The 16979-nt window shown below is 48.8% G+C and overlaps 1 protein-coding gene across 1 annotated transcript in view; it reads right to left on the bottom strand.

Moving 5' to 3' along the window:
- Positions 1 to 14277, bottom strand: part of OXSR1 (oxidative stress responsive kinase 1) — a 54792-nt gene extending 40515 nt beyond the window's left edge. Inside the window, exon 1 of the mRNA XM_077302679.1 lies at positions 13740 to 14277. Coding sequence (XP_077158794.1) covers positions 13740 to 13812 — 73 coding nt within the window. The 5' untranslated portion in view covers positions 13813 to 14277. The remainder of the gene's footprint in view (positions 1 to 13739) is intronic.
- Between the last annotated feature and the right edge of the window lie 2702 nt (positions 14278 to 16979).

The following is a 16979-nucleotide window of genomic DNA, read 5'->3' as shown; positions in this document are numbered from 1 at the left end:
CCGGTGGGACCTTTAAGACCAACCAAGTTTTATTCAACCAAGCTTTTGTGTACATGCACGCTTCTTGTATTATTATTTATTAGATTTGTATGACCGTTGCTCTCAGAGAACTGGCTTGTGCTGCTTTACAAAATCAGTACATTAAAACATTAAAATTCCCCATTAAAACCCTCATAAACAAGAACTCGGTGCAATGATGGTGATACGTTAACAACTGTTCCCCACACAAGCTCACTGGATGGTCCAAAAAAAAAATAAAGCAGGCAGATGAATAATTGGGCATAAGAAGGATCAATCTGGGCATCTGGGCCAGTCTAGTACTGGCCTCTGTCCCTAGGGGAGAAGGGGCCCGATCTTAATCCCTGGCCACCACCCGGCCTCAGACAAACGCCTGGCGGAAGATCTCCCCGTTTTGAAGGCCCTGCGGAACTCAGAGAGCTCTGACAAGGCCCACAGCTCTTTGGGGAGCTCATTCCACCAGGCAGGGGGCAGGACCAAAAAGGTCCTGGGATCACCGGCAGATTCTTATCCGCAGAGCGAAGTGTACCTGAGGAACAAAACTTCGTTGGTCTTAGAGGTGCTACTGGACTCTAAATTCATAGAACCATAGAATCATAGAGTTGGAAGGGGCCATACAGGCCATCTAGTCCAACCCCCTGCTCAACGCAGGATCAGCCCTAAGCATCCAAGAAATTCATATATTTTATTTATTTATATTTTTATATTTTATTTCATTTATATTTTCATACCGCCCTTCCCTACGGCTCTGGGCAGTTTACATAAATTGTGTGGTCATATCACACAATAAATGTTTAGCAATCTTTTTTTAAGTATTCTAAAAATAATTAGTTCCCACCCGTTCGGGAAACCCTTCCAGGGCAGTCAAGATACCTCAGGGCTTCACAAAGCCCTGGCTGGAAAAGCTTGTATTAAATGGTCCAATGCTCAGAATTGGCTTTAGATGGATTCCAGAGCTCTAAAATTCTACTCCACTGATTTCCCCCCCCCCTCCCCATTCATTTAGCCCGCCATCATGGCATTTCGTTACAGAACAATGAGGCCCGAAAGACATCTGGAGAATGAATTTCAGAATGTCTAAGTTGCAGGGAGAACATGCAATTTGACAGCTGCCAGACTCCTCACAGACCAAACAGAGCCAGGTTTCCAAGCTGCCTGGGAAAAAACGTAATAACGGCATAGCTGCAATTCCAGAAGCCGACTGCGTTGCTATGGGACTTAATTGTGAAATTCCTCAGGAGGGGCAGGAAGGGAGAAAAGGAGCCCCTCAGTGCTCTAGAAGAGATGGGCCGACTGTATCATAACATATACAGCTACGCAGAACAAAGATTTAAGGCAAGGACCTCCAACGTGGCGCCTTTGGGCACCACACCACATGCCCCTCGCTTGTAGAAAGTAGGCGAGGCTTTTGCCAGCGGGGCTCCTGATTGGCTGTGCAGATTTTGAAAAAGTCACCTCAGCAGCAGATTCTACTGCAGCTTCAGTCTGAACAGCTAAAGAGTTAGGCACATGCTCACTCCCTGACATTTTGCAGCTGGCTCTGCTTCTCATGGCAGACATTTTGTGGTTGGCTCCGCCTCCTGTGGCAGACATTTTACCACCGGCTCTGTCCTCCCAGGGCAGAATTCCCAGGAGGTCCATAGGCCCAAAAGGTTGGGGACTCTTGACTTAAGGCATCAAGGTGACCTGTAGCCTAGAAGTTAGAGACACTTGAGCCACAAATAGAGAATATGGGAGGAGACTTCCTTAATTTTCCTCTTACATGCCTCTCCATCCTCAAAAGTCCAAGCTGATCTCTAGGAAAAAGGTGGTCCCCTGGAATAACTGGAAGGAACACCAAACCAGTCACTTGCTGAAGTGCATTGCATGGATGGGTGGCAAACTGGGTGCTCTGCAGAAGTGGGATCTGAAAGGCTGGAAACAGAGCCCACACCCCTTCCTTACACAGGTGTAGGAAACAGTATGTAACGGTGAAGAACCCGAAAATAAGAACTTTTGTAAGTACAACCTCTTCCCAAGCAGAAGCAGGTTTTTCTTTTAGGGAAAGGAGACTCACTGGTGGTCTTCAAGCAGCAGCTGGACGGCTACTTAACCTTGATGCTTGAGGCTGATCCTGTGTTGAGCAGAGGGTTGTACTAGATGGCCAGGATGGCCTCTTCCAACTCTATGACTGCGGCAGGGCTCCTGCACTGCTTTGAAGCTCACCAAGGCAAAATTATAAGTCTCTCAGCATCCTGGATATAGCCTAGAAGAGGGTGCCCCTATGTTTTGGTGGCTGCAGAAGCGCACCCTCTTTCTAAAAATGCTTGGTGGGCTCCAGGAAGTGACTGTGGACACCATGTTGGGGGACCCCTGGCCTCCACACCAAAGAAAGAGAAGAAAACCAGTCCATCCCTCCCATTGTGAAAAACAGCATCGGAGATAAACCAAAAGCATTATTAATCTTGCCCCCTTTTGCTTATTTATTTACCAACACTATTAACAGGTTCAAGTCAGATTTGCCATTTGTCAGGTATGACCTATATTCCTGCCGTGCCCCTGGCTGGGAACTCTCCCAAGTCAATTTAAAAGGGCACCCAAACTATCCAGTGTAAATTCCCCATGACAGAGGGGCAGGATCAGAAGGACATGACACGGCCCCTCCGTAATGGCCCACAGCTGTCTCCGCAGAAGCCGGCAACAAATTCACGGCGTTCGCTCTTCGTGTCACCAGATTACCTTTAACAGAAAATTAAGCTCCTGTAACTGAAGCTCCGATCCTCGTTGATCCTTCTTCACTCTGGATGTTAAAACAACAGCCACAAGGAACGCTTTGCTGACATTTGGAGCACCGTGGCCGGCCGTGTGTTCTGGGAACACGGACGCTGCCCGAGCGCTCTCCGCGGTGGCACCCCAGATAAGGTCACAGCTGACGAAATTCCCTTGAAAGGCAATTGGCCCACCGCTGCTGGTTTCCCTGCGCAATGTGCACCCGTGGGAAACAGAGCCACTGCTCATGGGGGGGGGGGGCTGCAAAAAGGACTCAAAGGACTCAAAAGGACTCAAAGTCTGCCCGATGCTCAACAAGACCCTCCTTGCATGTACTTTAGAATCCTTTGCAATGCAGAATCCCTAGCTACGTGGAGAGACCTGAATCTACGTTTTTTTGTGGGAAACCTCACTAGAAACTAAACTGCATGCTTTGCAGCTGTTCAGTAGAGTAAGAGGATGGTGGCTCCTTTACACATGACGACCAAGTTCTTAAGGGGAGACCTGATGCCTGCACAGCAAGCTCAGAAGCAGATTTCCTCGCAGGCAGAGTGAAGAAGTGGTATGAAAGGTTTTGGGCATTACTTTCCCACTACCTCTTTTTTTACTACGCAGGGAAGTAGCAATGGGGTGTTCCCTCCCCCTTGTCCTCTCCCAGGCCCTTGAGCAAACACAGGCCTTGAGGGAGAGGAAGCAATTTCCCTCGTCTGCAATGGAGCCGAGAAGGTGCCATGCCTCGAATGGCACACTTTCCAACGAAGGCCCTGAATGCTGCCACTCTCCTGTGAAGTACAGAGTATTTGACGGTATTGGACAATTTTTTGTGCGATGGCTTTTATGGCACTTAAACGTGTAGTATTTGCTTTCCTGACAGTGGGAATTGAGACTTTCATGTTTTCTTGTGCCAGTTTATGAGCTAGTAATTTTCACGGCCTGTCAAAAGCTTCAATGTTTGCTTAGTTTACATCATAGTTTCATGGCCTGTTGCGTCTTCTTTTAAACTGGATTTAGCTTCTGCACTATGATACGTGACTGAATTTTCTCTGCTAAACATGGCTGGCTTTTCTCAATTCTTGGCTTGTACAAGCACATTGTGTTTAATACAGAGGGACTCTTGCTTGCTTTCTGACTAAAGGTAACATCCAGCAGGCCTCCTGCAGAGGCCATTTTGGGGTCGCACTCACTACCCTGTGCCCAAATTCCGATGGTACCCCCAGGCCCCCAAAAGCTGAGGACCCTTGTTCTTATCACTTCCACTCGTAATTCAGGAATGTTTTATATAATTTGCTGCCTTGTATTCTCCAGTTCTTCTATGTCATATTCCAAAGCTATATGCATAATTTCATCCCTATCGCCTACTGGTGCCTTTACCCTAATCTTTGCATCCCGGACAATCCTTTCAATAATTTTAGTTTCGCCTCAATGTATTTCTTTTATCCAGTTCTCTCAGCGTTTCTTCTAACGTTTGGACCATCTTTTGTTCAGCTGCCTTAAGATTATCCTCAAAAAGCCTCCTTGATATCATCTTAATGTTGGCTAATTAGTATTCGTTCTAGTTTATTATATGTCTTTCCCACTTGTCACTCTCCCACTGAATTTTTTTTCATTCACAGCTCCGTTAAATTAAAATTCGACTTCAGACAAATGGCGCAAGACCAAGTTAATGGGCTTAACTCGCTCATTAATGTTTTCCCATCAGCATATTAAAAATATAATCACTCAGTCCAACAGAGTTGCACAAAAGCTATAGACATAATAGCGACTAAGACAATCCCATTAATCCTAGTTAATAGTAGTATAACTTTCTCTGCTTCTTTCTCACCACCACAAATTTATTCCCTCACCGGTTTGAACCTGCAATTACATTGCAGGATACCAGCTTTAACACTTACTGTGCAATCCCAAAGAGAACTAAAAGTCTTCAATCGATTGAAATCCATGGTTTAGACTGAAATAACTCTGCATAAGACTGCACACATAAGAGAATCCATAGGATTCCATCCCAGGCTTAATAAACAAAGACCAACGTTTGAGTCCAGGGGCACCTTTACGACCAACCGAGTTTAATTTTGGGTAGCTTTCATGAGCATGCACACTGCGTGAAAGCTTATACTCAGACCAACATGGCCACCCACCTGAATCCATCTTATTAAACACAAAAAAACCCTGAAATCAGAGTCGAAGTGGACTTTTAAGACCAACGAAGATTTATTCAAGACATGAGTATTAAAGGTGCCACTTGGACTCTGATTTTGTATTGTTGTGCTGCTTCAGATTTTGTTTTGTTGTGCTGCAACACAGCTACCCACTTGAATCTATCTTAATACACAAAAGAATGAGTACATTGATTTAGGCTACATAAAAATGTTACAGTTCATCGTTTGGGCCAAGCCACTGAATAAAGAACTCGTCCGAATGTGACAGTTAATCTGCTATTGTACACAAACTCTAACAAACTCATATTGATTTTTGGATGCATTAAGAGTATAAATCAGAACTTCCAGCTAAGGGACTTGGCCAAAAGCTCCTTTAAAAGGCCTGAAATCAAAGCTGTAAAAATATAGCTGGATCGGGAAAAGAAATGCACTGGTTCTGTGAAGATTTCAAAAGCCTGCTGACGTCAGGCTGCAAAAATTTGCTCTTCTGCATGTCCCAATCAACTGCCCATAACTACATAGTCATGTGTTGGAATCGTAGCAGATACTTGCTCGGTTCCATCATTTTCTCTGCCAGGTCCTTCTTGGAGCCGGTTCTTAAGAAACCCTGGTGTTTTGTCAGTCAACGCTGCTTACTCTGACTGGCAGCAGCTCTCAGGATCTCAGGTAAAGGTATTTCACACCACCTCACCTACTACCTGAGTCTTTGCACAAGAGATGCTGAGGACTGAACCAGGGACCTCCTACGGCCAAAGCATAGGCTCTGCTGCTGAGCCCACAGCCCCTCGCAGGGGGTCCTCGCTAGGAATGAATTTCCGAGAACATCTTTGGCTGCCATTTGTCACTGCTCATTCCTGGTCTACTCCGAAGGTGTGAATCTGTGGCACACGTTACTCCGACAGCAGCAGGGCCAGAAAATCTCACAGTCTGCAGAAGGGGTGTGCTAGCTAACAGGTGCGTTATTCTCCTGTTTACAAGTGTGACAGTTTCCCGGCAGGCTGCTGGCAGTGCAAAACAGATACCTTGACTCTTCCGGCCTCCTTATCCCACCCTTCAGAAAGCAATTTCAGCACAAGGGAAGAATAATGTTGCAAGCATCTGCAGCCACAGCATTGCTGGCACATGTCTGTTCCCTCGCATGACCTTGGGCCAGTCCTGTGCGCTCGGCCTACCTTACTCCACAGGGCTGTTAGAATAAAACAGAGGCTAGGAGGAGGATGTAAGTCGCTTGGGATTCCACTGGGGAATATTGTGAAGAAAGATAAAAATTCTAAAGCCACAATCCTGCAGGAAGTTGGATTGGTGATCCCCGGCCCAAAAGAACTGGATCTGGCCTTGACCACGCCAAGGGCCTTTTCTGCTGGAACGAGCTGCCAACCGAGACATGGAAATACCTAAGCGCCACAGGGCCTGGAAAACGGCATTCTTCTGCCAGATGTTGATTGAGGCCAGAACATGTCACCAACTAGTGCAGCCAGCAAAATCTAGGGGCCTCCCTCCATTCATTTATGGCTCATTCCCGCTTTTAACAGTATGGGGAGAAGCCCACTGACTAACAAATGGACAAAAATGGAGCTTTTATCATTTTAATATGGTTTTAATTGTGATGTTTACGGCATATAGAACACATGTAAGTCTGGAAAACCAACCAACAAATACTACAACACCAATTTCGCCCAGGGAAGAAACCCTGCAGCACCCATGAAACGACTCGAGGTGCAAGGAAGAAACTGAACTCAGCTGCCATGTGGCATGAATGATATCTGAATATTCAAAGTGGCAGAGACCAACCAGGAGAGAGATCTTGGGAGTCATGGTAGATAACTCAGCATGCAATAAAAAAGGCAAATGCTATACTGTGGATTATTTCGAAGGGAACTGAAAACAAATCAACCAGTATCGTATTATCCCTGTGTAAATCGATGGTACGCTCTCATTTGGAATTCAGTTCTGGTCACGGCAACCCAAACGAGGCATTATAGCATTGGGGAAAGTGCAGAAAAGGGCAATTAAAATGCTTAAGGGCGTGGAACACTTTCCCTATGAAGAGTAAGAAGGTTAGGACTCTTTAGCTTGGAGAAATGACTGAGGGGTGACATGATAGAAGCTTACGAAATTATGCATGGAATAAAGAAGGCAGAGAAAGAACGAAGTTATTTTTCCCCTTTCTCACAATGCAAGAACTCCTGGGCACTCAATGAAATTGGTGAGCAGTAGGGCTTAGAACAGTTAGAGGAAGTCCTTCTGTGCACAGGGGATTCACTGTGGGGGCAGAACAGAGGTCCATGAGTGGCTATGAGCCACAGAGTATAGACAGAGCACTCTGTCTGGGGCAGGGATGCTGTGCTTTTTGTTGTTTCAGGAGGAACAGTGGGAGGGCTTCGGGAGTTCTGGCTCCACTGATGGCTCGTGGGTTTTGGCCAAGGTGTGACACAAGGTGTTGGACTAGATGAACCATTGGCCTGAACCCACTTGCCTTCTCTTATGTTCTTAACTGTGAGTGCTCAACACCTGATCTTTGGTTCGAAGACAATCCCCATTCTGCAAAAGAAACAACCGAATGAATTATGCCAAGGCTCGCTCCTTCCTTCCTTCCTTCCTTCCTTCCTTCCTTCCTTCCTTCCTTCCTTCCTTCCTTCCTTCCTTCCTTCCTTCCTTCCTTCCTTCCTTCCTTCCTTCCTTCCTTCCTTCCTTCCTTCCTATTTCTGCACCATTTCTTTTGTCTTTTCTTAGAAGCCACACACTCTGACCACCTGAGTCTTTCAACGTGGCCTCTACAATAGTTCCTGAGACCTCACGAGCCACTGGTCCACAAAACTCTATGGCAGTGAAGACAGATGGGCTTAAGGGCTAGAAATGGGGGCTACTGACACTGGTATGCCCCGGAAGAGGATTCAGTGCAGAGTATCGGAGCACATACAGAGACAGGGCCCTACGATACTGGGCCACCTGAGCAAAAGCACACAGACACAACCCGGTCCACAGCTGCCTCTGTCACACTCCCAAGGATCTCAGCCCAAAGTCCACAGTGGCATCTCAGCTGTTTGTCACTCCAGGCTAATCTAGGATCATGACATAGATATTGTGCATACCTCTTCAAACAGGAATGATTCAGACCCATGCTGAGTAACAGATTCCTCCCCCCCCCCCTTTCTCATGCCCTAGATAAAGCAAGGACATTTCGCAAGGGGGATTTCCTCTCTTTTTTTGAAGCGTTTGGCAACCCAGCGATGCTGAGATGGCACGATGCCCAGTGGAGTAAACACGAGATCGCTGCGTGGGTACTTTTCAGGCAGAAAACAGCACGAGGAAATGTCCTCCCCCCCCCCCCACCCCTTTAATTGTGACTTGTGTCAACATGGTTTACGTAGCCGGTGCCAGCTCAAAGAAAACTCGCAAGCTTTAATATTTTGTTGCTCTTCTCAATTTCCGGAAATCGCAAGTGGAAGTTTTTGCATCGTAAAAGCTGCTGGGAGGGGGTGTGGCGTGTTCTCGAGGATCGGGGTAAGGCAACAGGGCGCTGTGCTCCCCTGGAAGGAAGAAATCCATAGGTGACTCTTGACCCTTCCTGACAATACATTTAAGTCACATCCCAGAAGACAAGATTTCCGTGCAGGAAACAAATTGGGGAGGGGGGGAGGAGAACGCGTCATGATTCAGCCCCGGATTTCAACACACGCTAAAGTACGATGGGCTGTCAGTCCAAAATTGTGAAAGGATTTTTAAAACAAGCAGCCAGTTAGTGGCGGGAATCGGCTGCATCCTACCACTCCGTTTTGCTCAAGCGTGGAGGCTTCTTAATAGACAAGGGAGCACGCGATCGATAGTTCAGGATTTCTCAAACCGTCCTCCACATTTAAGGGGTGAATCGTGTAACCCAAAAGCCTGTATATCCTTTTGGGATTCAGTAATCCTTTTGGGATTTAGTGACACAAGAGAAACCTACTAGCCATTTTTAATTCTCCCTCACACGTTTCGCCTACACAAATGAACACAAGTTGAACAAAAAGTAATTTCGAGGAGATTCCACTCCTCCTGCTCCGAAAAAAGTCAGGTAAACAATCAAGAACTCAGAGGTGCGTTTGGACCCAAGATTTCCAACAGAATGCCGCATCGCCGCACTGTGTGAGACCTGAACGTGCCACAGCAAATACAACTACCAGGACAGACCTAGAAAAAGGGAAATTCCAAATTTTCAGCTGATATAACCCAGAGACTGTTTCTCCATTCCTCAAACCCCAGAGAAGGGGAACCATCCCTCGAGCCCCTACAACTTCCCTTGGAGAGTACCAACCAACTGATTCACCTGTTGCACCAGGTAAAAAAAGAATGCCTCAATCTGCAAACACGTGGGGTCTTAACTGAGAAAGGGAGGCCTGCCAGCACAGGGGATTCATGGCTGTCAGCCCTGAGGTTTGACCCACAAATAACTCGCTCACCCTTGACTGCATGCACAGGGGCGATTTCAAGGACACAGAACTGAAGTGAGCGGCTGACATTTCTATACTGACCCTGCTACCTCCCTGAGATTTATCTGCAAGCAGGGCTGCCATTCTGAGCTGCAACAGCTTATTTATTACACTTGAAGGAGGCAGGAAGGGGCAGGGGGGGCAGGCAACAGCTACTTAATTGTGGAAAGGGACACAAGGACAACAGCAACAGGAGAAAAGAAAAGCCCAATGCAGGATAAGGTATCCAAAAGTCTCCAGAGATCCCAGAACCTCGCCCCAAAATTTTGCCATCTACAAAGGAAAAAATGACGGGGCTTCCCAGTAGCCTTCTCTTTCACTAGGAGATGCTCGAAAGGACCTATAAGATTTATCAAACAAAGGAACAGATTTAGGACTCCAGACCTGGTCTTGAGGAACAATTGCTACCTCCGAGAACAGAGGCAATCAGAGCTCGTCCAGGCCCTCCAAGGGTCTTGAAGTCCAGGTCAACAGAGTTTCCAGATTTAGAAGAGCACGGCTGGTCCATCTAGTCCAGCATCTTGTCTGACATAGCGGCCAACCAGTTCCTCTGGAGGGCCAACAACAGGGCCTAGAAACTGGTAGCTTCCCCAGATGTTGCCTCCTGGCTCTGGGATTCCAAGTGCCTCTGAATGTGGAGGTTCCCCTCTGACACCTTCGCTAGTAGCCACTGATAGACTTCTCCTCCATAAAAACACCTTACCTGGAAAGTCACTCAGAAGGACAACCAGCAGCCTTTGCCAAAGCTTGTGGGTCACATCCAGCTCATCTTTTACAACTGGAAGTAAAGTGCACAGCTGCAGTTCCAAGGATCCCACACATACAAACACCCCCCACACACTCATTCTTCTTCCACAGCTGCTCCACAAACCCTTGCTGTATTGGTGGGCCTTGCTGCTCTGTCTGTGTAGGGCCAACTTTAAGCCTAATTTGGTACAATTCTTTTCCTTACCTGTCTAGGAACGGCTCTCTGAATGTCTTACAGTTGGCCAAACCTTTCCCAACCAGTTCTCAGATCCTTCTGGTGCTATACACATTCATCATGTAGATGGCAAAATCTAAATAAATAAAATAAAAATCACTTCACCCCACCTATTCACCAAGGTACCTCACCTGTGATTGCATTATCACCAGCCACCTTTGTCTCCCTCCTGGTGGTCTGCCTGATGGCACCTGCATTTTGGCCACTCTGTGATTCATGAAGGATACGTCTATCAATGGCTACTAAGTATGCTGACTGAAGGAAACTTCCACATTCGGAAGCACTAAGCCTCTGAACCCCAGAGCAAGGAGTCTCCAAGGCCTTGGCCTCTGTGCTCTGTTGTTGGCCCTCCAAAGGAACTGACTGTCCACTGTGTGAGACAGAATGCTGGGGCAAAATGGGCCACTGGTCTGATCCAGCAGGGCTCTTATATTCTTCAACAACACAGCTGTGCAGCACCACAAGTTCCGACCTCATAATGAACCCCACAATGCAATGTTCATACACAAAACTCACAGCACCCTAAGCCTAGAAAGTAAGTTTGGCCTTCTCCTCAAACGTCCAGGCCAAGATTCAAAGAAGCAGGAACAGAAATAGACAGCATACATTGTGGCAAGTAAAAATACAGAAGCACCAAGTCAAATGTCCCCTGCATGTTTGGGATTTCAAAGTCTTTTGGCCGGAGAAAATCTCTGGGGGCACCCAACAAAAACCCCAAAATGTTAATGACAGTAGAGCCACACACCCCAAGCCTCAGAGACTTTAAGCCACAAGTATTTAAATATCTTAAACCTCTGAGGAGTTCAACTGAGAGCAGGAATGAGAGTCTACAAAGCACAGCATAGTAACACCGTCCACCCTCCCCCTAAAAAACAAATGGCACTACAGAAGACCTCCAGACTTTATTTATTTTATTTATTTAGATTTTTATTTCCCGCCACTCCTGAGACTGGCTTGTGGCAGGTTACAACCATCCACAATTTAAAACCCCATTGACATTAAAACAGGACATAAAATTACAGCATATAGATAAGAGAACATGGCGGTAAAAATCCACTACATCTCCCCCATAAACATCGTAAACAACAGGGAAATGGCAAGAGGGGAGCCATGCCCCCCCCCCGTAGATGGCCGTGGCGTACCAACTGCTTGGCACCAAGGGGGTACAATGCTCACTAACATGTACAGAAGAGGCAGGACATGTATAGATGCTCAACTTCAGGCCCAGGACTAGACTGCTTCAACTGCATCTGAAAAGGGTATGCGTGTGCATAAAAGTTTTGATTTACCCCATGACCAAGTGAGCATTTTCAAGCCTCAGTCGAACCCGATCTCGTCAGGCCTCGGAAGCTAAGCAGGGTCGGCCCTGGTTGGTAAGCGCACCTCCAAGCAAGCCCAGGGTCGCGATGCAGAGGCAGGCAATGGCAAACCATCCTTTGTCTAGAAGACCCTCCCATAAGTGGGCTGTGACTTGATAGTACTTTCCACACTGCCCCTCCCTCATGTTCCCTCCGTCCTGAGCATGCACACACACAAGACCTCAGGAGGCGCATCAGTCTCTCGTGCAGACAAAGAACAATGTGTCTATTAAAAAAGATGTAGCCTCGCTAGACGCACATGCCAGGAGCACTTTCCTGAAATACAAATGATGTCGTTAATGAGGCGCCTTCAGCCCAGACACACATTTTGACAGGTGAACAATAAAGGTGTAGACAAGAGCCAACGCTGCAGTTTTGTGTAGGCAAGCACACCCTTAGAGTATAACAGACAGGCGTGCGCACACACCTGGCCCACCAACCCCCCGCGTTAGACACAGCTTCGAGGGAGAGGTTCTAGGATCACTAAGAGCAGAGATAAAGAAACTTACCAACCCCAAAAGTACAAATACTTCTCACCCTATTTGTGAAGTCCAAACGAATTCACAGACCTATTCCCGAGAAAGTATGCAAAGTTAGGTGTTTGCAAATGTTCTCACAATATATAAGAACATCAGAATGTGCCTGCTGGATCAGACCAGTGGTCCATCCAGTCTCACTCAGGGACCAACAACATGGCACAGAGGCCAAGGTTTTCCCTCATAAGAACATCAAACCTTAATCTATCCAGCCCCACATTGTTTCTCATGCAGCGGGCAACCTTCTTCTGGACGACCAACAGCACGGAACAGAGGCCAAGGCCTTCCCTTAGAAGAACATCAAAAACTCAGAAAGAGCCCTGCTGGATCAAACCAGTGGTCCATCTAGTCCAGCAGCCTGCATCACATAGAGCCCAACCAGTTCCTCTAAACAGCCATCAACAGGGCCTGATGTTGCCTCCTGGCTCTGGGATGTGGAGGATTAGTGCAGATGAATGAGGAGGTTCCCCTCAGTCACCCTGGCTAGTAGCCACCGGTGGACTTATCCTCCACAAATCTACAGAATACTTGGGAAGAAGTTGGCTCCATTGAAGGCAAAGTCCTGTTCCCGAGAAAGCATCTCATAATACATACATGGAACATTGTCATTCCCACTGAATACAAAGTCCTGTTCCCAAGAAAACACATCAAAATACGTACTTGGGAAGAAGTCAACTTCAATGAAAGCAAAGTCCTGCTCCTGAGGAAGCCTGTCCAGAGACCTACTTGGGAAGGAGTCAACCAAACTCAAAGCAAAGTCCTGCTTGGGAAGAAATCAGCCCCAGGGAATGCAAAGTCCTGCTCCCCAGGAAGCATGTCAAGATACTTGGGAAGAAGTCAACTTCAATGAAAGCAAAGTCCTGCTCCTGAGGAAGCCTGTCCAGATACCTACTTGGGAAGGACTCAACCCCACTCAAAGAAAAGTCCTGCTCCCGAGGAAGCCTGTCCAGATACCTACTTGGGAAGGAGTCAACCCCACTCAAAGCAAAGTCCTGCTCCTGAAGAAGCCTGTCCAGATACCTACTTGGGAAGGACTCAACCCCACTCAAAGCAAAGTCCTGCTCCTGAAGAAGCCTGTCCAGATACCTAATTGGGAAGAAGCCAGCCCCACTGAATGCAGAAGCCTGTCCAGACACATGCTTGAGAAGAGGTCAACCCCAGAGACTGCAAAGCTCTGCACCGGAGAGTCACATGCGCACGTCCCAGCCCCACCCAGAGCAGCACCCCACACCCCTTCCCCCATATCTCGCAGGGCTCCAAGAGGGGCCGCGCCAGGCCCCACGCCTCCCCGTCCCTCTGCCTGCCTGCCTGCCTGCCACGCTGGGCCCGGGCACACCCCCCTGGCTCCTGCTGCAGCTGCGGGCGAGGCGCGGGGAGGGCGGGGGGGGGAGCGTGGCGCGTGCCCGTCCCTCCCCCTCCTCCTCCCCCCCCTCCGGCGGGCGAGCCCCCTGCCCCGCGGCGCCGCCACTCACCGATCACCTCCTGCAGCTCGTAGTCATCCTTGTTGATGGACCAGGGCAGCGCGCTCGAGTCCTCCGCGGCCATGGCTGCAGGCGCAGGCCCGGCTCCCTCCCGCGCGCGGCACCAACCGGAGACGACGACGCCGACGCCGCCGCCCGCAGCTCCGCGCCCAGCCCGACCGCCCGCCTCAACCTCCGGCTCGCAGGGGCCAAACTTCGCCCGCTCCTGCCCACCTGCCCATGCCCAGCGGCGCGCTGACGTCACGCGCCGCCCCGCCTAGGCGGCGTGGAGGGGCGGCGCGGGCGCCATCTTGAGCGCGGCCTTCGTGGCCGCGGGCCCGCCCTCTTCCCCTCGCACAACCGCCGCCGGGAAGGCCACGCTCTTATTTCGGCCCTTCCATTTTGGGTCCTAACGCCTCGCTTTCCTCTCACGCCCGCGAAGCCGCCCTCCGCCTCGCGGGTTGGGAGGCTCTCGAGGTGGGCGAGGCTGAGGCGACAGTCGCCACACGCAAGATGGCGGCCGGCGCGGGCTTGGCCCTCGCACGTCTAACCGACCGCGAAAGGGGCGTTTCCCCTCCGCCGCCGGCGATTGGTCGAGGGGCGGGGCGTCGAGGGGAGTCTCGCTCGCCGTTGGAGGGCGGCTTGCCAATGACGGGCGGTTCGGAGAAGGAGGCGGGGTTGGAAGAAGGAAGGGGCGGGTTGGCTGGCGGAGGGGAGTTTGCGCAGGTCCTAACTAGGGGGCAGCAACAGATCTAGGGGGGAAATGCAGATTTCTGCAGGGAATGGAGTATTGTTTGTACCTTTATTGATTTAGTACATTAGTGTACATTATATAGTAAAATTGCACATTTTTTAAAATGAAGATATATTATATGGGAAGGTGAAACAATAAAGTCTGCCCACAGTATCACTAGTATGCTGAATACACTCCAGTATTGCCAGCTCTGGCTGGCAGCATCCCTTCAGGTGCAAAGCACTGCAGGAGCGGTTTACAGATACTGCCCTCCCAGCAAGCCAGCTCAGGGCGGTGTACACCATATTACTCCACAGCATGTAATAAAGTGAAAACAATTTGTTAAAATTTAAATGGACAATTCAATTTAAAAACAGAGTGAATGGAATATCAGCAACAGATGGCTGAAGACATGACATGAAGGGCCCAAGTAGCTGGCGTGGATTTTGCCTTCTATTAGTCTGGTATGATTTCCCTTCTATTAAACAGTTAAAGATGCAGGGAAACTCTCCTGGGCTGAACACAGGAGCCCTAGTTCCTGGCCCGACGTGGTTTGTTGCCATTGGGTTTCCCCAACACACAATGCCTCTTCTGTTCCATTCACATATGCATGAGTGGGCACTGGTCAGCCCTCTACTTGACCGTGTGACATGTAACATTCTCCTCTTCTACTCCCACTGAAGGAAGCATTTTCAGGCCTGTTCAGCAGAGGTCAGTCTGTAGCGCCTTCTGACACTTTGAGCCAGCTGATCTGGCGAGCCAAGTTTGATTCCCTCTACATGCAGCCAGCTGGGTGACCTGTAGCTAGTCACAGTCTTGTTAGAGCCATTCTCATAGAGCATTTTTGTCAGCCTTCTGCTTCATGTTATATAGGACCTCTTCTTCTCCTCCTCTTGACCTAGGTTTGTAGCTGTAACAAGTTAGCCTTTGTGAAGCTGACCTGATCACGATAAGTTAGACATACCTACATGTCACACAAGACGTGCTTCTATTTTTGTCAGTCAAAATTTCTTCCTCTTGTTACCAAGGGAGTCAGATCACCTTTGTCATTTATTTGAACTGCACTTTCCCCTTCACCGAGAAACGTGGAGGGTCGGAGATTCCACGTAAAGATTCTGTGCTGCCAAAGCGAATGATTTCCCCCCCCCACTGAACCCAATAGTTCAGAGCTGCAAACAGCCATGCTGTGGAATGCTTCTCCTCCCACGCGCATGTTGCTGAAGTGGCTTCCGCCATCCGTTCACACCGCAGGGCTTCCAAAACAGGTGCCAGAACCGAACCTCCACTTTGCCAAAGACATTTCCTGCACCACTTACTCTGAGCAATGCGCAACACTCTGAATAAGCTGCTTCTCCTTCTCTCAGTGAAATGCCAGTTCATTTCTTCCGTTTTCCCTTCCCTCCCGCCCCTCCGGGCCGATCTTTGCCAGCCCTACAGCCCCACCCTGCCCCTATTCTGGGCCAAGAAACACCCAAAATAAATCCACATACCATGTATAGTGCACAGACACCCTAAGACTGTCCTGTGGGATTTTGCCGTTGTATTTTTGCTTCTTGCCAAAGTGGGATTTGGACATGGTTTTTGAGTGGCACGCACCTCCTTAAACTAGGGGTACCAACCTCCAGGCAGCAACTGGAGACCTCCCAGAATTACAACTGATCCCCTGACCACAGAGATCAGCCCCCCTGGATAAAATGTCACCTGTGACATTCGGCCCCCTCAAGGTTCTTCCCCACGCAAGCCCCACCTTTCCTAGGCTCCGCTCTCAAAATCTCCAGGGATTCCCCACCCTGCCTTGAACGCTTTTTGTACATCCACAGTTGGGTTGCCAGCTCTGGGTTGGGAATCACCTGGAGACTTTGGGGGTGGAGCTGGAAGTGGGCGGGTTTTGGGGCAAGGAGGACCTCAGGGGAGTATAAAGCCCTACAGTCCCCCTTCCAAGGCAGGGGGGCTGATCTCTGTAGTCTGGAGAGGAGCTGTCATTCCAGGACATCTCTAATCCACAGCACTGGGAATGTAGTTTTAACATAGGTCTGTACCCAGCCGTCCAACCGCAAGATCTTACTCCTTGACAACTCAGCCGTCGCTGGTTAAGTATGAAATCACCCCAATGCGGAAATGAAAAGTGACCTTTTAAGGAAAAAACACCCCCACGCCCCACCCCAATAAAACCCAGAACTGAGCATGTGGCCAATGTTGCCTATTCATAGACTCCAAAACCATCTTTTATTTTCTCTGCCGCTGCCAAGGCATAACTCAACCCAGATTTATGGAGCCACCTGAATAAAAAGCTGAATTCATAAATGTTCATTATAATCCATTTAAAAGGTAGGTGATGGGGAACAAAGATGCTCAGGCCTAGAGAACAAAACACCTCTAAATGGTAAAGGTAAAGGTAAAGGTATCCCCTGTGCAAGCACCGAGTCATGTCTGACCCTTGGGGTGACGCCCTCTAGCGTTTTCATGGCAGACTCAATACGGGGTGGTTTGCCAGTGCCTTCCCCAGTCATTACCGTTTA

The sequence above is a fragment of the Paroedura picta genome, chromosome 11 (assembly GCF_049243985.1).
Source record: "Paroedura picta isolate Pp20150507F chromosome 11, Ppicta_v3.0, whole genome shotgun sequence".
NCBI classification, from domain to species: Eukaryota; Metazoa; Chordata; class Lepidosauria; order Squamata; family Gekkonidae; genus Paroedura; species Paroedura picta.
The sequence above is the reverse complement of the archived record's forward strand: the minus strand, read 5'-3'. Positions and strand labels throughout refer to the sequence as shown.